At 52.1% G+C, this 26,225-nt stretch overlaps 1 protein-coding gene across 8 annotated transcripts in view; it reads right to left on the reverse strand.

Annotated features, from left to right (window-relative positions):
* CLMN (calmin) overlaps positions 1-26,225 on the reverse strand; it is a 106,189-nt gene that overhangs the window by 13,404 nt on the left and 66,560 nt on the right. For 7 of the 8 annotated variants that reach the window (XR_013386802.1, XR_013386803.1, XM_077910469.1 and 4 more), the window contains exons 2-8: positions 18,723-18,784; positions 13,642-13,737; positions 11,009-11,092; positions 5,990-6,082; positions 4,043-4,233; positions 1,667-1,860; positions 187-269 (exon numbers count right to left, since the gene is read on the reverse strand). Coding sequence is in view for 6 of the 8 variants with exons in the window: in XM_077910469.1 (XP_077766595.1) it covers positions 187-269; positions 1,667-1,860; positions 4,043-4,233; positions 5,990-6,082; positions 11,009-11,092; positions 13,642-13,737; positions 18,723-18,784 (803 nt within the window). In the remaining 2 variants the exon portion in view is untranslated. The remainder of the gene's footprint in view (positions 1-186; positions 270-1,666; positions 1,861-4,042; positions 4,234-5,989; positions 6,083-11,008; positions 11,093-13,641; positions 13,738-18,722; positions 18,785-26,225) is intronic. The other variant, XM_077910470.1, reaches the window with a different exon arrangement.

The following is a 26,225-nucleotide window of genomic DNA, read 5'->3' on the forward strand; positions in this document are numbered from 1 at the left end:
TAAATAAAATCTTTTTTAAAAAAATAAATAAAACGTGCCAAGGCAACGCTCAAGGGAACTTGAGATCCAGTTTTGATCACTACTGCTCACTGCACAGAACCACACAGCCCGAACCCCAGCTTTGTGTGATGGCCAACAGATGGACACGTACGCTTTCCGCATCGAAGTAAAGGGAAACAAACCTACCGCTTCCAACTCCGGGAAATGTTCCAGAAACTGTGCCACGTAAGTCACAATAGACTGCTCGTCTGGCGTGTCAACCATGATGTCTGTCAAGAGAGACACAAGAGTTGGAAGGACGGTGAATATGCGATTTTTTAAACAGAATCAAGGGATGCTTGATGGAGAAGAGTCCCACAGATCTTTGAGGTTTTCTCTTTATTTTTTACTTGAGGAGATTTAAACCCAGGGGGGATGAATCACTTGACTACAGTCTCACATCTGTCTGATGAAGAGCGGAGCTGGGATGCAGAATCCAGAGTTCCTCGTTCCCAAGACCGTCCGTTACTCCCTGCTGTCCGAATCCCCCCACGGGGAGCAGTCAGCTCCCTGCCGACCCCATCAGCGAGTCTGCTGAGCCAGGCCCTCCGTCACTGCTGGAGGGAGTCCCAAACCAGCTCAAGCCACGCAGAAAGCGATCTGACAGAGCCAAGCGCCTTAAAAAGGTGCGTACTTCCCGACTCTGGTGTTCCACCCGTGGCGTCCGGTCCCGAGGGGCATGATGTGGGATGCACACTGGGCTCTACGCAGCAAGATGTTCGCTGCATGTTGTATGTAAACGTGACTACACCCAAAACAACCTCATGTCCACCAGGGGTAGGAGACCTAAGTCAATTTTGGTATGCCCACCGGATGGGCCATTGTGCAGCCATTAAAAATACATAACAATGACATGACAGCAACAGGTAAGGTGCTGCTGCCATAATTACAACAGTAAGTAAAAAAAAGCAAAATATAGACACAGGTGATGGGGATGAAGAGCACTGAGCAATGGTCAGAATTGTGGAATCACTGGATTGTACACCTGAAACGAATACAATGCTCTATGCTAAGTATATTGGAACCAAAATGAAAAACTTAATAAAAAAAAAAGTAAAATACAGAACCACAATTGATCCTTGAGCGACACGGTTTGAATTGTACAGGTCCCCTCATAGGCAGAATTTTTTTTTTTTCAGTAAATACTATATAGTCCTGTAAATGTATTTTCTCTTCCTTAGGTTTTTCTGGATAACGTTTTCTTTTCTCTAGATTACTTTATTGTAAAGAACACAGTGTCTGATACCTATAACATACAGAGTTAAGTGTCCATGTTGTGGGGAAGGCTTCCAGTCACCAGCAGGCTATTGATGGTTAAGTCTCTAGGGGGTCAGAAGTTATACGTGGATTTCCAGCTGTGCGGGGGGGGGGGGGGAGTCAGCAACCCCAACCTCTGCACTGCTCAAGGGTCAACTATGTAGACAGTTGATCTCAATTATGTAAAAAAAAAAAAATTGGCATGAGACGCATTGAAAAATACTAAGGGGTAGGAATATAGGAAATAGCAACATGACTTCATTAGATTTTTCTGTATTTTCCAAATTTTCCTACATGCGCATGCATGTATTACACACGTCACAAAAATAATTAACAGGGAAGAAAGAGAAAGAGAGAGAACCAGCACTACCTTCTGGCTCCAGGAGCCTGGGAATGTGAAGAGCCTCGTGTGCGATGCTAAAAGCCTTCTCTAGGTTTTCCCGCATGGAATCTTCCAGAGCCTGCTTCATGTCAACCAGGCTGGGGTCGATGGCCTTGATCACGGCCAGGAAAGCCATCCCGCTCCTCCAGCTGCCTGCAAAGTCCTGCACCGCCACGCCATACCTGCAGCAAAGCAGCCACGGTGCTTTGAGTGATGCAGGTCAGCCAACGGCCTGGACTCCCCTCCACAGTGAGCGAGTGGTGCGGGGCAGCCTGCTGGCCTCTGAGCGGGGCCCGGAGCTGCCGACTCGAGAGGCACTGAGTCCTGGGAGGGCTGGACCAGACCACCATGTCTCCATTTCCAGAGAAACAGAATAACATTAGAATAATCTAGAATAATAGAATAGAGGGACACCTAGGTGGCTCAGTGGTTGAGCGTCTGCCTTTGGCTCAGGGCGTGATCCCAGGGTTCTGGGATCGAGTCCCACATCGGGTTCCCACGGGGAGCCTGCTTCTCTCTCTGCCTGTGTCTCTGCCTCTCTCTCTGTGTGTCTCATGAATAAATAAATAAAATCTTTAAAAAGATAGAATAATAGAATAGAAAGGTGAATGCTGCACCCAAAGGCAGATGAGGAGCTTATGTTCCCAGATTCCCAGGCATGTAAAGGAGCAACTCTCCAAACTGGGCACTTTTCAGTGATGGTCAAAATAGCAAATCAGGGGATGGAGCCAGAAAGATCCAAGCTCACATCCCGGCCTCCCTCTGTGCTTCCCCAGTGCTGTGGCCTTGGGCAGGTCCCGTATCCTCTCGGGCCCTCAAGCTCCGCAGGTGTAAAATGAGGACCACCTCACTACCACCTCTCTGCGGCTGTTGTGGGGAAGCGTTAGGTTCTGCCCACAAGAACGGCCACGGTGTGAGATCAGCCTAACGTGTGGCACACGTCGCCCACAGAAGCCACCAACTAAGCGGCAACTAATGTTACTATTCACATAAATAGCATTAAATTTTTTATTTTTATTTTTTAATTTATTTTTATTTTATTTTTTTTAGCATTAAAATTTTTAAAGCGAAGGACAAAGATAACCCTGCCTGGCACCCTGTGCTTTAGAATCCATCCCCTGCGATGCTGCCGATCTTCCAACTGTGGTCACTGACCTCTCTTAAAAAATAGTTTTATTTAGAAATCACTTGAGATTCCCAAGAAGCTATAAAAGTACGGAGAGCGTCTCTCAGTGTATCTTATGTCACGCAAGTGGATCGCCAGAAGCAGGGCTCCTGAACCCAGTCCACTGGGATCTCTCCAGTGGCATTCCCGTGGGGTGGGGGGCACATCCCACCAAGCTGCTCCGTCAAGTGCAGACGCCGCAGCCACCGCCACGACGGGATGGAGATCCCGAATCGTCTCACCATCTCAGGAACGCACGTTCTCCTTGACCGTCACCCTCCCTCCTGACTGTGCTCTCTCTTTCGGTTGATTTCTTTTTAAACCACATCTAAGGGTTGTCTACACTGATCAACTCTGTCATGATCAAAACCCCAAAGATCCAACTCTCTCCTATCTTCTTTTTTTCTTTTATCTTTTATTTCCATATACCGGGGAGAAGGGATCCGATGAGTAAGTGTTTTAAGGGCTGGTACCTCGCAAGGCGCTTTCACGAGCTTGCTTCACTTAATCTTAACTGTCCTGGAAGGCTGCCATTGGTTAAGTTTACCGTCTTGCAGATGCGGCCGTGACACACCAGGAAGGCCCCCAGTGTGTGCGTGGCAGGGCTGGGTGGCCTCACAGCGGAATGGCTCTCATTACACGTGGCCTAGCTTTCCAGACATCCCTGCCCACGGCCCAGGCCCCAGGGGCTGTCAGCTGGCTGCCAGTACAAGACCTGATATAAAATTGCAGAGACCCCAATTGCTGGCACGGGGTCACAGAGCAGCCCAGGACCTTTGCTCCAGCTCACCTGTCTGGGTTTTGGAAAGGCCAGCCCTAACCAAGCACGACACCGCCTTTATCATTACTGGTGATTATTTAAGTAGGTACAGACTCTGAAAGATGCCCTGATGTGCATGTGTTGAGGATCCAAGAGCCTTTCTCACTCTGGCATTTAATGGGGTGAAGCCCCTTTGATTTGTACTCAGATCTTCCTATCCGTTTCCTGCAAACCAAACGGTGTGCAGATATAGCTTTGTGTGTCCAGAAAATAAACCGTATGGTGCTCTCTGCTCTCGGAGCCCATATGAAGCGACAGGCACATAATATATGCTGGTGACCCCTTCCCCTGCCACCGCCTCCCACCCAGGGAAGCCCCCCACCCTCTGCCCGACAACAGCATGTAGTTGAGGGGAGGGGGAGCGGACGGGATGGCTTACTTCCTCGTTTTCCTCTGCACCCACGCCAGCAGAGTCCTGATGGCCTTCCTCTGATCTTTCACTGATACCGCCATGCTCCTCTCTGCGGTGGGCGTGGGTGGGAAGGAAGAGTCTGAGTCTGTACCCCCTGAGCCAGGTGACAGGCTGGAAGATGGAGAGTTTCTGCTGAGATTGCCCGTGAGCTCCTTAATCTGGAAGGAAAATGGTATTTCAGGCCCTGGAGACAATCCCAGTGCCAACCCTTCTCTGACCCATGGCCACAGGGAGTCTGGCTGGAGGGACCAGCTCACACCCAGCTGCTTCTCCACACAAGGACAAGGAAGCACCTGTGATGGTCGGGCTGTTTTATGTGGCTTGTGGTCCATGCAGACATTCACAGGAAGCTCCTCTCTTCCTGGAGTCTCTCACTTTTGGCGCTTTGGCCACGCACACACAGTCTTCCTTCCACAGACCCGCTTCTGCATACCCCTTTCCTCTCATGGCCTATGGGCTCCAGAATGCATGATGCTGTTTCAAGCCCCATGCCTGTGTTCATCCTGGTCCTGCTGCCCAGATGTTCCTTTGCTCCATCACCCAATTCCTGGCAACTCGAAATGTGGCTCCTATCGTGTGGCTCTTGCAAGAAATGCAGAAGCCCAGGCCCTGCCCCAGACTTACAGAATCAGAACCTGCATTTCAACACCACCCACGGACAACCTATATGGCACAGGGTAGTTTGAGAATTGGCCTAACGCACTCCTGCTCATCCTTCAAAACCCAGCTCTGGTGTCACTTCCTCCGGGAAGTTTCCTCACTCACATAGTTGCTCCTCCTCAGTATTCTAGCAACACTCCGCTCATACCTTGATCAGAACCTGCACCACACAGTCCTATAACTCGGGCCTGCCTTGTCCGTGGTCCCAGAGAGTCACAAGAGGAAGAGTGTGTGTGTGCAGAGCCTGGCACATAGGAGAAACTCAACAGACATTTACTGAATGAATGAATGAATGAATGAATGAGTGAAGAGCTGGGGGGGGGACTTAAGGCCTTCACTTTTTACACATTTTCAGAGTGTTTCCAGCATCCATCGGAGAGTTTAATAAGACACATTAGTACCTGAAGCCTGTATATAACAAGGGGCTTTCCTACATAGCTGACCACTGCTCCCATTTCGCAGATGTGGAAACAGAGGCTCAGGGAGCCAGCCTTTGGTTTTTTTAAGTCCAAGGCTCACACAGAACTGGATCTGTTGTCTCTAAACCTTGCTTGTACACGCTCCTCTCAGCAACACAAGCACTGGGACAAAAGCCACAGCAAGTCACCTCTCTGCAGGTCACTGTTCCTCTCGGCAGGGCCGTTAAATAATAAGCCATGACTTTCTGTTTCAGAAAAGGAGACTTTAGAAGACGAAATGTCAGCTTACTCCCTCCTACTCAGGGGCAAGAACTCGAGCTGGTTTTAAATGCCACCCTCAGACTCCAGCCACAGATCCTGTCCTTCCCTATAAAACCCACGTTTCCAAACCCAGGCTGACGTTGCCAAGGCTGGAGAGCACGGTCTCAACCTATCACGTATGCCTCTTCCCGCAACCCTCTTTCATTCCGTCTGTGCTGTGCATGAGTCACTTTAGGATAAGTAACTCCAAGCTCAGTGTTTGGGCAGAAGTGTTTCCCTGGTTCTTGTGATACTTTATAACAAAATTATTTTCTGCAACAAATATTTAACTCTCTAAGTCCCAAGGGGATGGCTCGACTCCTCTGGAGAACCGAGCTCGTGTCACTATATTAAAATCACAGGGACCCAGATCAGTGGCAACCAGATGGCCTCTGGTGTTTTTGCAAGCAACAGAAAAGTCAAAATCTGTCGGAAACAAGATCTCACGGGGTCCCTGGACGCGGCCCCACGCTGTTCCGCGGGCACTAACCAGGCTCAAGGAGATCGTTACTGTGTGTCATGGAAATCACTTTACCTGGAAGAAGAGGATTATGTTCCATATCAGCCCAAGAACCAAAGAGGGGTTGCCATCTGCTATTTCTGCTGCGTCGATGCTAACCAGTTTTACCTGGAGAGAAGCAATTTATGAGCTTAACACGGGGAGGTCAAGTAGGTGCTGGTTTTCCGATGCCCTCGCAGGCCTCTTGCTCTTTCTCATCTGTATCGTTTGGGGCTGCCCAGGGCCCCTCAGGGACCCCAGCATGCAAAACGTATGCAGATGAGTTTCATAAACAGGTACATAGTACTTACCAGGGGCAGACACTACCCTAGGCTCCTTGTACGGATTGACTCAGTTCAACCTCACAACAACCCCACAACGTAGGTACTTCTATCATCTCTGTTTCAGGTGAGGAAATTTCACCGAGGCCAAATGTCACGCACCCGGGACACACAGCCAGGAAAGGGCTCAGTCATTCTTTTCAAGGGGAGATGGTAAGTGCCCACTGGGTCTGTCTGTATGCTACACTAATGCCACCAAACCTCCAGATTTTTTTTTAAAGATTCTGTTTATTTATTCATGAGAGACACAGAGAGAGGCAGAGACACAGGCAGAGGGACAAGCAGGCTCCCTGCTAGGAGCCCGGTGCAGGACTCGATCCCAGGACCCCGGGGTCATGACCTGACCCAAAGACAGATGCTCCACCACTGAGCCACCCACGTGCCCCCAAACCTCGAGATTTAACACATTTTTGGACAAACACAGAGCACTAACACAGGCAGTCAGGAAGCACAGATGGATAAGACCGTTACCATTGCTGGTTAGAAACAGCATGTTGGGGAGGCGCCCAGGTGGCTCAGCTGGTTGAACACACAACTCTTCATTTTGGCTCAGGTCAGGAGATTGAGCCCTGTGTGGGGCTCTGCTCTGGGCATGGAGTCTGCTCAAGATTTCCTTTCTCTCTCTGCCCCTTGCTGCCTCCCTCCCTCATCTCCCTCTGTCTCTTTCTGGGCGGGGGGGGGGGGAGAAGAAATAGTGTGTGGGGATAAGGCTTACACCCTGAGTTTCTGCATCATTACAAAATATCCTGCTTAAATTGCATCTATTATAGAAACCTTTAGGGGATTAACGTATTTATTGAACTATGTTCTGACCACAGGATGATGCTTTCAGTGAATCCCTAAGGCACTGGTTTTCTTTTCTTTTTTTCAGTTGTTTTTATTTTTAACTGTTTTAAAAATATTTCATTTAAATTCAATTTACCAACATGTAGCATAACACCCAGTGTTCATCCCATCAAGAGGCACTGGTTTTCAAAGTGTGCTCTCTGGGCCAAGGGCAACAGCATGGCCCGTGATTTGGTTAGAATGCAAATTCTCTCCTAGTCCCCCTGAATCAGGAAGGCCGAGAGTAGGGCCCGGCCACCTGCATTTGAACCAGCGCTCCAGGTGGTTGTCTGATGTGCACTCAGGTTTGAGGCCCACAGGCCCACTGGCTCAAACAGAGTCTGAGCACACAGATCGGGCACCTGCGTACTTCTGTCAAGGGTTGGAGATAAACTCAAGAGTTTGGGAGCCACACTGGCCTCTGGCACATTTGCTTCTTCCTTTATAATTCCTTTACAAAAGTAAAAACCATACTTCGGGGGCAGAGGAGAAATAAAGGCGGTCAAGGTCTCCTCTCAAATCCACCCTGCAAAGTCCTGCCAGGAGACTGGCAAGCAAGCACGAGGAGGGCATCTCGCACAAATGCCCCTTTCTCCCTTTCCCTCGGGTCTTCTGCAACTGTTCCACCCTCATCTCAGATCCTATCAGTTTGTCAGGGGTTTCTGACAACCCCACCCGTAGGGCCCGGCTCTCCTAACCGGGGGAGAGGCTCCCGAGCTCCCTGGCTCAGGTCGCCCTTGCAGAGGGTATGACTCGCTCCTCGCCGGCAGGCTGGAGCCAGGAAGGAAGCTGTCGATGTTGTGAATAACACGGCAGATCAAATTCAGGCCCAGGGTTCCCTCCACACCTGTCCCCCGGGATGGATCACCTGCCATCGGCGGCCTGCTGTCTCCCGAGCCCCTGCACTGACAGCCCCCTCCGTCCTGGAGGCTCATGCACTCGTCCGGGTGTGGGGAGATTAAAGCGGTCAAGGTGACCATCTCTGCCTTCACTCCCACCTGGAGGAAGCCGAGCGTGGCTCTTGGAGCTGAGCTTTACGGGAAACCTTCCAAAGCCAGAAAATGATAGGGCTGCCTTGTCGGGAGACACTGGTCCACACTGGTGACCGGCCCCGGAGGGTGACCGAGGCCAGGCCTTCCTGCCTTAGCTGTGGCTTCCCCAGTGCCACACCTGTGCGGGGCTGGTCCTACCTGCACGGCCCACCAGCCTGGCTGCCCACTCCTGGCCACTGCTGTTCGCCCCTAAGGGATCGTGACCACCCAATCCCGCCTCCCGTTTGCCCCTGGCATGACATGCACCTTGCTGTCCACCTGAGGCCTCTTCCATCAGACCCTAAGCTCCTTGAAGGCGCCGACATGCTTCTAATGCAGCTGTGTGTCCCCAACGATGAGCACAACCCCAGGCCCATGGAAGACACTTGGTCAAGATGCCCCCAAGGGCTGCTGGAAGCAAACCCACTATCTACGGTGCCTATATTCCAGGCCCATCAACGCGGGGCAGCTGACGCAGCAGGAAAGTGGTTAGGGGTCAACCAGCAGGGAGGAAGAGCGATGAATATTCCAGGTATCTGTTCTAAGGTTCTATGTTATCAGAGGAACAATGGCCCCTTTGAGATGAGAGGGGACACTGCTCGGTGCTCCCTTCCAGGAGCAGAGATGCAGGGGGCAGGGAAGTGGTCAGAGCAGGTGTTCACAGAGCCCTCGCCCAGGGCCGGGGCACTTGGTTAAACTCCACCGGGCTGGGCACACTTGATCCTCAAGACTCTGAGCTATGGCGTGGTGCTTTTATTATTTCCATTTTATAGATGAGGGAACTGAGGCCCCGAGAGTCGGCCTAATTTTCCCAGGTTGGAAGCCTGACACGTGTGCGCCAGGACCTGTGCTCTGAACCGCACAGAGGCACAGAGGCCAAGGTGAGGCCAACGCTGGGGACAGGCCAGCCATTTTCATGAGTATGTGATGTACTTTTTGAAAAAACAGCCTGGGGAGCCTAGGTGGTTAGGCTGGTTGAGTGTCCGACTAGGGATTTCAGCTCAGGTCATGATCTCAGGGTCGTGGGATCAAGCCCCATGTTGGGCTCCGTGCTCAGTGGGGAGCCTGCTTGAGATTCTCACCCTCACCCTCTGCCCTTCCCCGCCCCAAGCGTGTGTGCCCTTGCTCTCTCTCTAAAACAAATAAATCTTTAAAAAAAATCCCGGCTTTATTGAAACATAACTCACATTGCATTCCATTCACTCGCGTATGGTATATCAGTCAACGGTTCTGGCTTACTCTTGGATGCATGCACCACCCGTCACCACAATTTGAGAATATATTCATCACCTCAAAAAGAGAACCCATGCTCTTTAACTATCACCATGTCCCCCACAAACTTAAGCAGCTATGAATCTATTTTCTGACTTGAAGTTCCCCAGTGTTGGACTTTTCATAGTAACGGAATCAAAGAATAAGTGCTCCTCTGTATCTGACTTCCTTCACGTGGCATCATGTTGCACCCCATTCTTTTTTTCATGGCTGAATAATATTCCATTGTGTGGATAGACCCTATTTTGTTCATCCATTCACTGGCTGATGGATACTTGAGTTGCCTTCACTTAAAAAAAAAAAAAAAGATTTATTTATTTGAGAGAGAGAGAAAGAGAGAGAGAGAGAGAAGGGGGCGGGGCGGAGGGAGAGAAAGAATCCTAAGCACATTCCACACTGAATGTGGATCCCAACACGGGGCTCGATTCTAGGACCCCAAGCTCATGACCTGAGCTGAAATCAAGAGTCAGCCGCTTAACCCACTGAGCCACCCAAGGCGCCCAAGTTGCCTCCACCTTTTGGCTGTTGTGAATGATGCTGCTGTAAACTGCCCTATGCCTTTTGGCTGCCACCATCTGAACTTCCTCCTGTGTCTGGAGCTTTCCCCACAGTATGGCAGGCGGAGCCTACCTCTTTCAGAAGCCAAACGTGCTTTCCCTCCTTCGTGGCAGTGGAGACATGGGTGGGATCCAGGCATGGGAGCCCAGGCCTTCGACTCTCAATGTGTAACACTGAGAGTTCAGGCGAGGGGCTGTGACGGGGGCAGGAATGTCCTTCTCCCAGGGGCAGTGGCAGCCCTGTGCACACGGGTCCCTGTCTTCTGGGGAGGCGGGCTCTGCAGTGGTCCTGGCACCTCGCATCCCTGGATTCCCTCCCCGACTCCTCAGTCTAGCGAGACATTCTGTGCGCTACTCGGCATCCCTTCAACACTTTCCTTTCCTGCGTACGGCAGCCCAGGTCAGCCTCTGTTGCTTACCATTAAGAAGCCCGGGTGAGTCACACTTGATGAAGTTCTACCGCACGCGCCAACACACCGGGCAAGCCGAGGGCTTTTTACCTCTGGTGAAACTTAATGGAAGAGGAGCTCTGGAAATTTCATCCCTCCAAGACCATCTCATCCCACTTTTGTTTTTTTTTTTTTTTTTTTTTTGTTTGTTTGTTTTCATCCCACTTTTGAAGGACATGAAGCAGAGCTCAAAACACAGAGCTAACAAATCTAGAACGTTACTTGCTAAGAGAAAGCCCCCCAGTGCAGCACGCTCTCTGCACTACGATTCAAAGGGATAAAGAAGAAAACGTGAACTGCTGATGGCCGGGGGTCTGGCCTGCTGGTCTGCCCTTCCCATAGCTGGGTGCCCCCCAGAGTTGGCGGCCAGATGGGACAGGGAGCGGCGGGCAGGGAGTCAGGGACCATCCCTCCAGCCCAAGGATCACCGGAGTGAGTCCCACTACATTTAAATTTAAATTTGACCAATTTAGCAGGGTCCCCCTTGGCACGCTTCTCCTGTGACTGGCACTCAACTTCAAACGCTGCCCCCCTCCTCGCAAGGAAAGCGGTGTTACCACGATGTGTTCCAAATACTTACGTTGCTATCTTCCAAAAACTTAAGTGCTTTCGCTATGTTGTTCAACCGGAAAATACGATGGGATGAGGATTTGTATTCGTGCAGCTGGAACACAGAACAGAGCAAACCCGAAGTGAATCCGACGGAGGCGCTCAATGCCCGGCAGTGCGGTGGGGTGTGCCTCTGTCTTTACCTTTTTCTCATTAGTCTCAGGAGAAAGTTAGGGGCTTGCAGCTGAACCCCACCCCTTCCTTCTGGTCCTTAGGACTTAATTCACTGGAGTTGGTGAGTGGGGGAAGGGCGCCCTGGCAGGTTAAACAGGGGACAGATTTGTCCGATTTTTCTCTCTGACCCGGCTCCTGGCCTAGGTGTTCTTCATCCTCCAGAGATCTCCAGGGACGTGTTCTCCTGGCCACGCTGACAGTTTTGTCAGGCAGGGAGCATCAGCTGGGGTGTCCCCACAGCTGCTAAATCATCCGACAAGTCCCTCCTGCCAACAGCAGATGTTTCTGTTTTCTGCCAGGAGCCTCGTGGACAGTTGTCCCAGGTTGGAGAGAGAGGCAGACAGACAGACAGGCAGAGGGAGAGAGAGAGACAGACTGAGACAGAGAGAGGGAGACACAGAGACAGAGATGGAGAGAGAGAGAAAGAGAGAGAGAGAGATGCTTGCAGGAGCTAGAACTCTGCCAACGGTAGCGGAGTATCCCGAGGAAGCTCCTCCTGACCCGGAGCTACTCCAGATGACGGTTTACATTACAAGGCAAACCAGTGGTGTCAGCTCCGCCAGCTGGGAACTCCAGCCAAGCCAGTGGGTAAGCAGAGGCCTGCTCTTGTCTGGGCTCCAAAATCAAAGACCACCCCCAACAGAGGCCCAGCACGGCCATGGTATCTATCAACCAGGGGCCTGGACGCCAAGTAGGAGCTGGTGTTGCTGGGAGCACAGAACAAGGAACCAGGATATACTTTTTCAGGACGCCTGTTGGGGACTGTGCTGCTGGCTCGTTGTCAGATCCACTAAGGAGCCAAATGCTATTTTTGCTGCCACAGGTCCACCCTTTGTGAGAGTTCATTATGTGACTTGGTTCAGTCCACTCAACACCCCCCCCCCCGCCCCCCACAAAAGTAGCTAACGGAAATTCCCATTTTGCTTTTGGGAAGGGTCAAGGGGCATGACAAGGTTCCAGCTACATTAGATCTGAAAGTAGGACGGGCTCTTGACTTTAAACCTACAATCAAAAATCGATCTGGAGAGGTCCACACTGGCTGAGCTCTGGGCCAGTAGACCTGTGATCCGCGGCTGCACCTTTGCCTTCGCCACAATGGGGCATGGAGGCCACATCAAACACTAGACTGTAGTGTGTGGTTTTGAGACATCACCACCACTGGCATTTTGGCCAGGTCACTGTGCCCCCTCAGTGGACATCTGGCCACGTCAAGTGACATTTTTGGCTATCACACCTAGGGGTGCTACTGGCATCCAGTGCATAGAGACCAAGGATGCTGTTACCTATTCTGCAATGCCTAGGACAGCCCCCATGACAGAGCTGTTAGACCCAAAATGTCAACAGCGTTGAGAACCCCTGCTCTGGGAAGGAGAGAGAGAGAAGGACAGACCTGTGCACAGCAGACCCACACAACATGGACAGGTATGGTGGAGATCCAAAGTGGAATGAACCTCGAGCTCAGCTGGTTCAGTTCAATGTGTCCTATCGTGGTCGCCCCTTAGATGAGGTCTCACTTTCCAAGACCACAGTCAACTGTGGTCTAAAGCAGATGATCCTCCTTCTGACGTGCGGTCAGAGGGTTAGTGGTGGCCTCACACTAGGTCACATGCCTACGTCATTCCCCTCGCTTCCTCTCATCACGTGGACATGATATCGTCTCACATCGTCCCAAGAAGAAGGGTGAGGAGAGGACAATAAGGTATTTGGAGAGAGGGAGAGTCCATATTCACATAATTTATTCTTAATTTAATATATTTTTTGACATCCACATAATTTTTATAATAGTATGTGGTTATATAATTGTTCCATTTTATTATTAGATACCCTTGTGAATCTCTTACTGTGAATCTTTAATTTCTGAATTAAACTTCATCATAGGGATGTGTGTATGGGAAAGCACATAGCATAGATGGGGTTCGGTACTGTCTGCAGTTTCAGGCAACTGCTGGGGGTCTTGGCATGTATCCTCTGCAGGTAAGGGGGAATGACTATACTTATGAGAAAGTTCTAGAAGCCAGCAGTTGTTTTAGCCTCAGGTGGATAATAGAATTTAGTTAGTAAGATGCCTTTCTCCTCCATCTTCCTGATTCTTGGCTATTGTTCTAGTTCATGTAACAGCTGGAGAGCTAAAGTTTAATGATCTAGTTTCAATCTTTACCCTTTACAGACTCCCAGAAGACACCGAGCATTTATTTATTTACATACTAAAGTATATTTACTTATTTTAAAAAAGAGGACACTGCTTAGTTATACCTGATTCTATCAGTCTTGGGTCACTGAGAAAGGAATGTCACCCCTCCACGTTTCTGGTCACAGGATCACGCATGGCCAGGTACGTGTACCTATATCCAAGGGTGTACTGAGTGCAAACCTCCAGCAGTGTTTTCCTTTGCATTTTATGCCTGCCTGACCTTTCCGTGACATACGTACCAGATTTCGCCCAGACAGGACTTCTAACAAAGCCATTAGGATTTTGCCATCTTGTATATCAACGAATAAATCTTTCACTTCTAGAGGAGGGTTGCACTGTGGAAGAAGGAGAGGAAAGAAGCCCATGAGTGGTCTGTGTAATCCACCAAACTGTGCCCGAGCTGCAGGTCTCCCCCAAGAGACGACTTGCACGCACCTAGATCTGTCTACAGGCAGCCCCTGGGGCAGCCCCTGGGATGGAGGGTGGGCTGGCAAGCCATGGAGGAGACTCGGCACCAGACGGCCCATCACTCAAGTGGCCCTGAAGACCCTTGGGACCCTGAGATCTGAGGACCCTTCCCCCAATCACATTACATCCACACTTCCCCCTAAGGGGAGGAAGAAAGGGCATGTCTTGATTATAGCCCTCCATAGAAGAAAATAATTCCAGCAGGACTCCCATGAAATTACCCTAGTATAAGCCCTTCACTTCAAGTCCTCAAAGAGGCTAGGTGACATGCCCCGCATTTGGTCAGATCAGCTCTTTAGTACAGTCAGTCCTGGTTTTTTTTTTTTTTTCTTTCTTTTTTTTTCTTTCTTTTTTAAGATGTTATTTATTCATTCATGAGAGACACACAGAGAGAGGCAGAGACACAGGCAGAGGGAGAAGCAGGCTCCCTCTGGGGAGCCCAACATGGGATTCTGGGACCCCGGGATCTCGCCCTCAGCCCGAATGCAGATGCTCAACTGCCGAGCCACCCGGATGCCCCAGTCCTGTTTCTTCATCAGGACTCACTGGCTGCCCACAGGGGTTATGCAGACCTGTGCCACGATGGCAGGACCCTGGGCTGATTACCCTCTGGGCCTCAGTGCTGGGAGTTAGCAGGACTCCCTCGCCTCCAACACGGCTCCATCTCTCTATGCGACCTTCCTGAGGTGCCAGTTGACACTTCGTCAATATTCAGTCCAATTGTGGAGACTTGGGCAGATGTGGGACCTTTGGTAGAGGAAGCTGGGAAGGTGGCTAGCGTGTGTGACTCAGCTGTGGGGCACAGGAGCCAGCCAGACAGGCCGCTGGCCCATAGAGTGGCTGGATGGCTGGGTGAGGAGGAGAATCTATTCCTCCCCACCGGGTTTGTAGGCCTGGTAGGGACTCACAGGTTGGGAGGCTGAGTTACCTGTGTATGTTCATGTTTGTTTATATGTTTAGCCACAAAAGTCACACGTGCCCATTATTACAAATCAAACTCATGACAATTTGATAAAAAAGCCAATGAGCATTCTGAGTATCACTCCCGCTGTTCCTGCACAAAATCCAGGCTACTTGAGGTGAACCAACGTTTTCTCAAGACGCGCTTTTTACCTGTTCTGCTAAGAATCAAGGGAGTTAGATGTACCTGAGTTCAAATCCAGGCTCTACCCTCAACAGGGACGGGGCCTTGGGTATTTTCTTTAATCTTCCAGGGCCTGAGTGTCCTGGTCGGCAAGGTCTCAGAGTACAGGGGCTAAAATGAAGTCATATTGTGCAGGGAAGGTACCCGGCACTGCACCTGCCTTCCCAGATCAGTGCTTCCGTAAAACCAACTCATTAAGTGGCTTCTTTCCTACAGCGTCTTGGGGTTCCCCCTGTAGGTAGGCATTTCAGCCTGGGGGGTGTACGTTTCCCGGCCATAAGTGGTACAAAGGACATGCCCTTAGCACAGGTAATGGCCCTGAACTATTCTCTCTGCCCTATTTGCTTCTCTTTCTGGGTTTCCGGGGTCGGCTCCAGTTCACTTAAGCTCCTGCCTCTCCCTGAGGGGAAGAGGCAAGTCTGCTCACATGACCAGGGTGTGAAGGAGGCCTGCAGGGGAAGAGCTGGAGGCTGCCCTGGCTTTCCTCTCTGGGCCTAGACCCGGAGAGATCCAGTGTCTAGGTGAACTGGCACCACGCTGTGTCCACCAAGAGTCTGGCTGGACGTGTGGCCTGGCACTCCCAGGGCTGCCTGGAACTTGTCAGTTGGATGCTCCTGCAGGGGTTTTCCAAACTGTGTTTCCTGGAACCCTAGACTGGAATGGGAGCAGCTTCACGGTACCCTGTGGGGACCCAGGGGTGTTGAGGAGTCAGATCCACTGCACCCCTCCCCCCCTGCTTGGATCAGAGAGGCTCAGCTCTCCCTGGCCTTACTTTAGGCCAGCTTGATAATAGCTCTTTCAACACACTATGATTAGAATTTATACTGTACAGAATCTCGGGGAAAGGGCTCCAGAAACGTGCATTTTAAATTAGCCCTCCCCCCAGCATGAATTCTTGGTTGACCTTTGGTAGTGGGGCTTTCGGCAACATTAGAACAGGTGGGCAGGGTGCTCTCTGTGCTCCTGGGTACGATGAATGAGGTGTTCACATAGGAGACAGGACTTGGGGCGCAGGTGGCAGCTGTAAACCAGCCAGAGGCCCGGGGACGTGGAAAGTCTGAGAAACACAGAGGAGTTGTGGTCTGGGCACCTTTTCCCTCTGGGAAGGCCTCCTTCCCACGATAGCTCTGGAGGGTCCGCGTGTTCTTTTTTATTTTTTATTTTTATTAAGGAAGGTGGCATTTCCTTACCCCTTATACGAGCCCCCTGACCCCCAGTTAGTCCGAACGCAGACCAATTCCTCCCACAGGTGCACAGACAAGAGATCTGCTTCAGGGGCTGCAGACTTTGAACTGAAAGGCCAATTATTTTCTTTGCAAACTCCCACAGCTCCTTGGGCACATTCCGCTCGGAACAGGATGGCATCGGGTTACCGAGGCTCTCGCGGAACTGTTATTCCTGCTAAAGCGAGGCAGAAAAACGTGACGCCCCAACAGAACACCCCCTGATCGATGGACTAACAGGTTTCCAGTCACCAGCCCTGGCCGCCAAGCCTCGCTCGCGAGCCGAGCCCCGAGAGTAATTTCCACCGACGGTGTCTGCAGGAGCCTCGGCGGCAGCAGCGCAAACGGGGCCTTGGCCCGCGTCCACGCGGCCCGATGGCAGCAGGAGACATTGAACCCGCTCCAGCGAAAACACGGCGCGGGCCCCAAACGTTCCGCGGGCTTCATGGGATCGGTATGGCCGGGTAAACAGCACCCCCAGGGCTTTCTTCATGATCTAACTCCTTCGGTAAATGAAGGAATTATTCCAGAAGCCCGAGACTCCGTAAATATCTCTGACAGCCTTCAAATTGTAGTTAAGCCCAAGTCCCCGAGGGGTTCCTGGGTTTCCTTGACATGAAAGGTTGGTCTTGAAAGTCTCAAGGTTGGAAACAGGGCTGTTAATTTTGCCCTGTTTATTAGGCATCGGTTTCAGGTGCTATCTGATTTATCCCCCGAGCGGGGCTCCCCACCTGCCCCGAAGACGGGACGGGAGCACGGCCAAGGGGACCATCCCTGATCCAACAGGCGCGGACCCAGGCCCGGAGGAGGCCGGCGAGCCAGGACGCGGGCATCTGCTGCGTTACCCTCTGTCCTTGCCTCTATTTATTTTTCAATTAAAAAGCAAGCAAGCAAGCTGCCATGGCGACAGGAGGAATTTCCAGCTACCCTGACACACATCAGGCATTAATTTAGGAGTTCCGCGAACTCAGATTGGGGGAACGGGTTTTCCTTTTTTTCCCCCCCCCCAAAAAATAACACTTGGCTTTATGAGCCTTGTCGAAAATGCACCAACAGTCAAAACAACTGGCAAGTGATTTATAACGCTTTATCCCGGGCAGCTCGGGAGCCCTCCTGGGTCCGGGGGACCCCACTGCGCAGGTGTGGAACCGAGGTGTGGGTGGTCAGGGCCTGCTCGGGGGAAATCGTGCAGGCCCAAAGGTAAACTGCACGAATTGGAATTTTGGTCAAGAGCTGCACTTCCGAAAACCACAATTATTTTCTTGGCCATATCATGATTTCCTCCATGAACCTTTCTTCTGGGTTAACCCTACAGGCAGGCAGTAGTTGCTCTTGTACCTTCTAGGAGTACAGGAGAGAAGAAACCCCACAAACCCGGCCTCCCCGAAGTGGAGGGCTTGAACACTACCAGCTTTACCCGGAAATGTGGCCGGCCACATCTAGCGGGGGATCCACATAGCGGAATTTAAGAAGAAATGATGGGAGGGAAAGGAATCCTGATGAATCAGCTGGAGAGATTCATCTCATTCAAGAAAGAGATTTTCTTGGAGAGAAAACTCATCTCTCCTCCCCCAGTCCAGGGCAATGTTCCCTATTTTGGGGGCTAACTGGTGTGAGTGGAGGGCTCGGAGGGCTCAGATTTCCGCACCGGGCTATTCATCCACTCTACGACCCCCCCTCTCCTCTGGTGCTCATCCTTGTCTGTTTTTCTGGAGCGCGTTCAGCCTTCACGGTGAGTGTGCACGAAAAGCTGGCAGACAAAAATGCAATTCCAAACTGCCTGGCCCCAGAATGTCAGAAAGAAAGAAAACGGGGAAAAGAAGTTGAATGCCAAGTTGAATATTCCGGAAGAGCTTCCCTCGTGGTTGCAGGAAAACCATTTCGGCCTCAAAGCTTCTCTCCTCGTTGGTAATGGGAGGGGTAACGAGGGTTGTCCCGGGGACGGAAGCGGACGTGTGACGTGCTAAAGCAGGGTGCCTGATGTGCCCAAAGGGGGCAGGTCATATCTTGGTAGGTAGCACCATTATGCGATTAACAAGGGAATCTGGCTTTGCTAAAAGGTGTTGAGTTCTTGCATAAATCAATCCCAAATACCTACAGATGATGGCTCTCATGCCGAGAGTCCCCTACTATCCCCCCAGGACTGGAAGCCCAGCTCTATCCCCACCCCAGTCCCTGCGTCCAGGGAAGCCTTTGGGGTGCTCGACGACGAATGTCTCCTCATGTTTGCTCATTGATTCCTATTTAAAGATAGATCCTCTCCTTCCCCACTGGACTGATCGCCCCATGAAGGCAGAGCCATGTCGTACTTATGTCTGGGTTCCTGACACAGAGCCGGACACTTGGCAGTGAAATATGCCAAGTGCAAGTGCAAGTGAATGCACGACTAAACACAGAGCCATCACTTCCCCCTCGCCGCACTCCCGAATTGCACCCCGAGACAGACCAATCTCTCACTTAACAAGAACCCAAGCGCCCTGCTTACCTTCTCTAGATGTAGATTTACCCATCGCGTAAAGGTCCTCTTCTGCACATTTTCTCTCTCAACTGAAAACAAAGAAATGCTGTTAGCTGGATGAACTGAAATCCGTGCAAAATGCTGCCCTACTCTTCCCCAAGGGGGATCCAGGTGGGCGGCAGGCGGACCCGGGGGATCCCCCGTGGAAGTGAAGCCCATCCCAGAAGGGGGTCCACAATGACTTGCATGGTGCCTAGAATCCATTTCTTTCCAGCCCAACTCCATAACCTCTTAGCGAGAATAAATAACCATGAATTCAGACACACACGTGTTCTTTCAGATAGGAAAACAGGGAGCACCTGCCCAACGTCATATGACCAGCAAGGTCATTCCCATTTCACAGATGAAGAAACAGAGGGACAAGCAGCTAATACGCAGCCAAGCTGGGACTTGGAGCTGGATCCCGTGTGTTTCCCACTTGCTGCTGAGCTCTGTGGCCTTAGCGGGCTTGGTGCCCTAGGACCTGGACCACGGGTGGAGATGCCAGCGCCTAGGTCTGGGTGCTCGCTGGCCTGTGGCAGCAGTGTCCCCCCCCCCCCCCCGCCACACCGCAAAGCTCAGGCTGCTACACCCCGCAGGAAGCTTCCTTGAAATGTCTGAGCCAGATGACTCCTGAATTACTAAGTCCTGGATTTCAACATATTGGAAGAACGTATCACATATGCTTAAAATCACTCCACGTTTCTTTAGCCATAAGTAAATGGGAGGCAATTTATCTCTTGGGGGAGCAGAGGGGCTACGGTTTTCTGTAACGACTGTGGTTCTTTTTCCCTCTCAGTCTCATTATTAGGTAGATAGTGGTGCCCATAAATCAAATTTTAATATTGTGGCTTTCAATCTTTTTAATTGAAGAGCCAGCAGACAGTAATTATGCACATAACTGCTTTTTTTTTTTTTTTTTTTTACTCATTTTCCTCCTCTTCTGAAAGGAAAGGTCACTTAGCAAGCAGGCGTAGGAATTAAAGATCTAATTCCAGTAAACTGTGTTTTGTGGGCAGAAGAGAAGGAAAGGAAAAGAACTTGAAAGAAATGAGGGAGGGAGGGGGCATCTGCTGAGGGCCATGAGCTAGAGTCTCGGAGCTTTCCAGAAGACTGGAGAGCACGCTGCCCCCAGGCCCCACTTGGGACCTTTCTGCCAGAATATAGGTGTTGCAATAGCTCAGCGGCCGTCCCTCTGTGGACGGCATTTGGCAGTTGACGGTTTTTCACTGTGACAAGCAGTGTGGCAGCGAACATCCTTGCACAAGTGCCCTGCTGAGTGGTTCTTTGTGCACAAGCGTATGAATATACGTCTCATGCCTGACAACTAAAAGTGGAACTGCAGGGTCTTAGTGGTAGGCACATTTAAAATTTTAATAGCTACTTCCAAATTGCCCTCCCAAAAGGCCGCCCCGGTTTATACTTTCACCCCCACCTGTCTTTAAACAAGTTTATGGGATTGTAAAGTATTTACACACACATTCAAACACTCAGGCTGGTTTCTCCATATGGCTTCAGAGAGAGAGCAAAGTACGTCCCCTGAAACAGAAGTGCATTCAGTGAAAGCCTGAGAGAACCTGGTTTGGACTGTTGGCTTAACGATGCGGAAGGGTATAAAAGAGGAAGTGGGTGTCTGTGAGTCTATATATGCCTCATGTATCCATCCCCGCATCCATCTGTCCATCCATCTATCCTTCCATTCATCCAACCAACCAGCCAACCAACCATCCATCCATCCATCCATCCTCCCCCCATGCATCCATCCTTCCATTCATCCATCCAAACAACCATGTATCCATCCATCCTTCCACCCATGCATGCATTCATCCTTCCATCCTTCTGTCCATCCATACAACCATGCATCTATCCATCCATGCATCCATCCTTCCATCCAACCATGTATCCATCCATCCATCCATCCATCCATCCATCCATCCATCCATCCTTCCATCTTCCCAGCTGATATTGTCAGTGCTCATCATAGAATAGGAACTATGCCAGACCCTGTGGGTAAAATCAAAGATAAAGAACACATTCATGGAATCTGCACTCCATGAATTCACAGCCAAGAAGGAGAGAAGGCGTGGATGCTACAGAGCACATCGGCAAGGAGAAATAAATCAGAAATTTCCAGGGCTGGGATCCCTGGGTGGCGCAGCGGTTTAGTGCCTGCCTTTGGCCCAGGGCGCGATCCTGGAGACCCGGGATCGAATCCCACGTCGGGCTCCCGGTGCGTGGAGCCTGCTTCTCCCTCTGCCTGTGTCTCTGCCTCTCTCTCTCTCTCTCTCATAAATAAATAAAAAATTTTAAAAAAACTTAGAAATTTCCAGGGCTGATGGGGATGAGCGGAGGTAATTTAAGACCCCAGGGGATACCCCTCCAGGGGCCCTGAGAAGATCCCATAGTAGAAGTGGGACATGGAGGGGCTCCTGCAGGCAAGGGCAGTCAGTGTCCCAGCCCTGCCCTGATCCACAGCCGACCTCTGGGAGGCTTCATTTCCATTCCAGCCACAGTCTGTGGGAGAATCTGAGCACAGATTAGCTTTGACAGCAAAGCTGACCCACGGGAGGGCAACGCGATGACTGAAGACAGCAGGGGACCGTGAGACTAAATCACAAATAACAGATGAGTCCCAAACTGAAATAGGGTATGGAGACCATAATTTCTGGACCTGAAACTGGGACACATTGCTCAATACACAGGAGAGAAAGAGAGAGGCTGTGAGAATTTAGCCTGCCCCAGAACATCCACCCGAGAGCCACACACCACTAGCTGTGCGACCTTGGGCAAGTTCACGGCTGTCACTGTGCCTTCGCCTCAGTCTCCCCTCTCGAGGAGGAGGATAACTGTGCCTTCCTCACAGGCATGCAGGGAAGATTCGAAGGCATCACCCCCGAAGGCTTCCCCGACAGCTGATCCATGAGGGCCACTTACCTGGCCTCACAGCGCACCCTGGACCTGCAGTATTTTGTCTGGTGTCTCGACACAAGGGTCTGATGTTCTTTCATGACCTTCTCCATTTCCAAATACCCACCCCCATCCTGCAGGCTCTTTCTACTTCTGGCCTGCCAAGACTCCATAAACTTTATATAGTTTCCATAAATCCAGTGCCCCCTTTTTTCCTCGGCATCTATCACGTTGTAAAGGTGTAGGGAACTATTTCTCTGGAAGGGTCTGGCCTTTTCACGGAGTGTTTGTGGGGCCCGGTATGGGTTTGCTGGGCAACAGTAGAGCAATAACAGTGCTGTAAAAGCACCATCCCCGGGTCTGCCTGGCTGGCCGGGGTGCCCAAGCGCTGGGGCAGGGTGGAGGACGAGGAGGGGGAGGAGCAGATCACCAGGCCTGGGACCGAAGGGACAGAGAGAGAGAGAGGACGGCTCAAACTTCGGGCACAATGCCACCATCCTGAATCCCCACCTCCCCACCCCCGACCTGACTCTGGCCCCTGCCTTGCCAAGAACTGAGAATTTCAGGGGCACCTGGGTGGCTCAGTGGGTTAAGTGTCTGACTCTTGATTTTGGCTCAGGTCATGATCTCAGGGTCATGAGACTGAGCCCCACATCAGGCTCTGAGCTGACGCAGAGGCTGCTTGAGAGTGTCTCTCTCCCTCTGCAACCACCCCACCCACCCCTGGCTCATGCGTGCTCTGTCTCAGAAAAAAAAAAAAAAAGATAATTTCAAAATGCGACCTTCCTCCCTTCTCAGGAGTCAGGAGCCACAGAGAGACGGATGCTGGCTCGGGATGAAAAAAAAAAAAAGAAAAAAAAAAAAGCAGGTTGATGTACACTAAGGCCTCCCTTCCCTATATCCACACTTCCCTTAAACCTACTTCCTATATAACATTTCCTCTTCCACACTTCCGCTCTTCCCCACCCATGAGAAAGGCTTGATGGCTTATCTATTTATAAGCATATGCTCGTTATTAAAAAAAAAAAAAACCATAAACTACAGGAAAGCATAGTGAGATCTCAGTACACCCGGAGATCACCACTACTGATAATTTACGGATTGTCCTTCTAGAACCACACGAGCACACGCGCGTGTGCATGCACACACACACAGCTAAAGCACAAAGATACTCACGTAAACAATTTAAATAGGGCCAGCGAATGCCTTGATGTTTCTCAAAGTATGGCCCACAGGTCACTTGCTCTAGGAGCTTCTGGGGTGAGCGTTAACACGCAAATTCCTGGACCCCATCCTACGCCTACGGACTCACTCTTTTTGGGGTCGAGGCCTGGGAACCTGCATTTAAACAGCTTGGTGCGCGCCAGTGCTGCACACTTTGAGGGCCCGGGTCTCACTGGGAAGAGACAGCTCCTGGCTATCTCCAGGCGGAGTGTAGAGGGCAATGGGCACGTCGGCTGGTGGAGAAGGAGCAGGCCACGTCCACAGGCTTCACCACAGACCGAAGACGGGGACACATGGACGGTTCCCGGGCTTGCCTACTGGCCACGGGCAAGGAAAACGTCCTTTCTTTTTCCTTCATCGTCCAAAGGGCTCTTCCTGCCACTGCTCTTCCAGTGGCTTTAGTCCCTGAATTCATACCTATCTCTGACTCCCCAGAGAGATGAGCTGGAATTTACTAGAAGGACCGCAGACCAGAATTCCCACAGGGGGCCTGCATTCAGAGGCAGCGTTTCCTCCCAGCTTCGGAGGCAGTGCCTGGTGAGAGGAGGGAGGCAGCCGGGTGGGCTGTTCCACCTCCACCTCCGGGAAGTCCTCCAGCTTTCTGGCTGCCCTTGCCTCAGACCCCTTGCACAGGCTGGAGTCCCCCAAGGCCGAGCTCTCAGCCTGTGGTGCTCAAGCAGGGGCGCCTCTGCCCCCGCGGGACACCTGGTAGCACCTGGGGAAGTTTGGGTTTTCATCCTGGAGCAGAGGGTTCGACTGGCATCTAGTGGCTCGAGGCCAGGCATGCGGCTCCGCATCCTAGTGTGCATGGGGTGAGCAGCCCTTGTGTGCGTGTCGGGGGCTCTGGGCCACCCAGGCGGCTCCCCCCACTGCTACCAACTACACAGAAAAGCTACAGCAAGTGAGAGACCTGCCGATACCCTCCCTGAGGGCCTCTGTCTACCCATCCGTACAATGGGGATCACAGTACCCACGTCACGGGGTTGGGAGGGTCAGACGCATTCAAACTGGCCTCACCCATCACAGAAGGGCTTCCGCGCGCGAGGGGAGTGGGTGATGCACTGTGGGTACCCCCCGGGTCACCAGGCAGCTGGGGAGAGCGTGTAGGCAGGTGACAGATCGGGGGCAGGGGCGGTGACGAAGGGCCTTCCAGGGGCTCAGCACAGGGCAGGGCCCACGGGGCTGCGGAAACGCAGCTGTCACCATTCCCCGTACCCACCACCGGCGGCCGAACGTTTCTGAGGCTGGCAGGGAACCCTTCCTGTGAAATAGGAGAGGAGCCGGTGGTGCCCGTCCATGCAGGTGTGTGACGGAGCGTAGTGACCGGACCTACCCGTCCTCGCTGTGCACGGCCCCTCGTGGGCACACGCGTGGCCCTACGTCCTTTAGTCCTTTAGCAAACCCTCCCGAAGACAAGCTCCTTTCTACCAGTCGACCTGGCCGTCGTGGAGGCTGGCTCCTTGCGGCCGGGCCAGTGCGCAGGAGGGGACACCAAGTGGCCGCAGGGAAGCGGGGAGTGTCACATACCCAGGCCTGGGAAGGCAAGATCACCCGGGGCAGAGTCCTGGCTATGGCTGTCCCCAGTGGGAGAGTCACCCTCCCCTCTCTGTCCGGGAGGGAGGGGAGGGCAGGGGGTGAGAGGGGGCCACACTGTTCCACCTTCACTTCTGCTTTCTGCAGGGGCAGGATCCCATGTGCCCCGCGCTGTTTCCCGGCCACAGCCACAGCCCCCACTGGTGACAATCGCTAGGGGCTCCTCTGATAATAACCCGGTCCAGAAAGCCTCTGCCCACCCTTCCAGCGGCAGCAGCCTGAGATGCTTACACATACCCCCCCATTCTTGCCAAATAGTTTTTCTTTTTCTCCGCAGCCCAGACTGGCTCTCCTCCGAAGTGGCCTCCTGGGCTCACTTTGGCTGTGCCACCCTCCTCCGTCGCTCGGGCGGCCACGGGGACCTTTCAACAGAGATGGACACACAGCTCCCCCTCTCTGGTCACCAGGTGGCCTGCCGCCAGCCCGTGCTAGGGCCCCTCGTGCCCACCCCACCCCGTACAGCACCCAGAAAAGCCAGCACTCGGCAGCCCCCGCCCGCCCCTCTAGTCCTGGGGCCGCTGGACCCCCGGCAACCCTCGGCCACCCCGTCTGGACGTGGTTTTGCTCCTTTCCCGTCTTTCAACACCTCCCAGCACCGCAAGCTCATTACTTGGCCCCATGCTGGTTCACTTGAGAAATAAAACTCAGAAACAAATTAAACGGCAATTTCTTTTTAAACAGGAGAGGGGCCAGGCTTCGGGAATACCAGGCCAACGTTCCCTGGTTCCGACTCCTGGGGGCCACTTCCCCCCGCCGGCTCTGGTGGTATTAAAGCCAAGGCCTCCGTGTGGTTTGTCCCAGCAGTGATTTCGCATTTAATTTCCTTTGTTTTTCCTCCCCGAATGTTTGCTCTGACCTGCATCCCTTTTATCAAGACTTTGGTAATAAAATGCAAAACCCTCCTTGGGACCACAGGCCAAGCAGCTCGCCCACTCGCTGCAAATAAGGGTGCAGAGAAGAGCTGGTCACCCTCTCTCCGGGTCCCCTGCCCCCTGCTCTCCTGTGTCCCTCCTGCAGCCTGGGGACGCACTGGGGACATCGGGGACGGAGACTGGGTAACCTGGCCCAGCCGGTGCAAACTGGTGGTCTCCCCAATATGTACCCGTAGAGACTCCAATAAAACTGCCAAGCTCACTCTAACTGGGGACTCCAATCCAATTCTCTCACAGGTCCCAGAGGCCACCAATTAACATACCACGTCCTGCCCTGCCGTGGCCCCGCTCCTCCGCCGCTCCAAAGAGCTAGTCCCAATTACACACCAAATTAAGTTTTAAGCTATATATATATATTTAGGCTGGTGCCTGTAACAGAAATAAAAAATAAACCCGCTCTAGTTTTTTCTGTTGAGTGATTCTGTATAACCTCAGCGCTAAACCTCAGTCCACTTTTATGATGACGGGTGACGCCAGCCAGCCATAAAAACCCAAGCCTAGGAAAAGGGATTTTTAACGTCCACCCCGATGGGCAGGCCAGGGTGACTCGATCAGTGCAGGCGGACTGCCCTGCCGCGTCCGGCCGAAGCGAGATGGGGCCGTACGCGGCCCCGCACAGATCATGCACGTCCCCATGCAGGTGGCAGAGGGCGAGGACTGCACTCAGCCACGGACGATAAGACGTCGACCGCGTCCAAACAGGTTCTGGAAGGACGGGTGGAGAGAGGGAGAGGAGGGGGGGAGGAAGAGAAAACAAGAAAAAAAGGAGGAAAGGCAGAAAAATGATCTCTTCACACAGCACCGCGAGGCTCAGCTCTTCTCCATAAATTTTGAT

This window comes from Canis aureus, chromosome 9, assembly GCF_053574225.1.
Source record: "Canis aureus isolate CA01 chromosome 9, VMU_Caureus_v.1.0, whole genome shotgun sequence".
Taxonomy (NCBI): domain Eukaryota; kingdom Metazoa; phylum Chordata; class Mammalia; order Carnivora; family Canidae; genus Canis; species Canis aureus.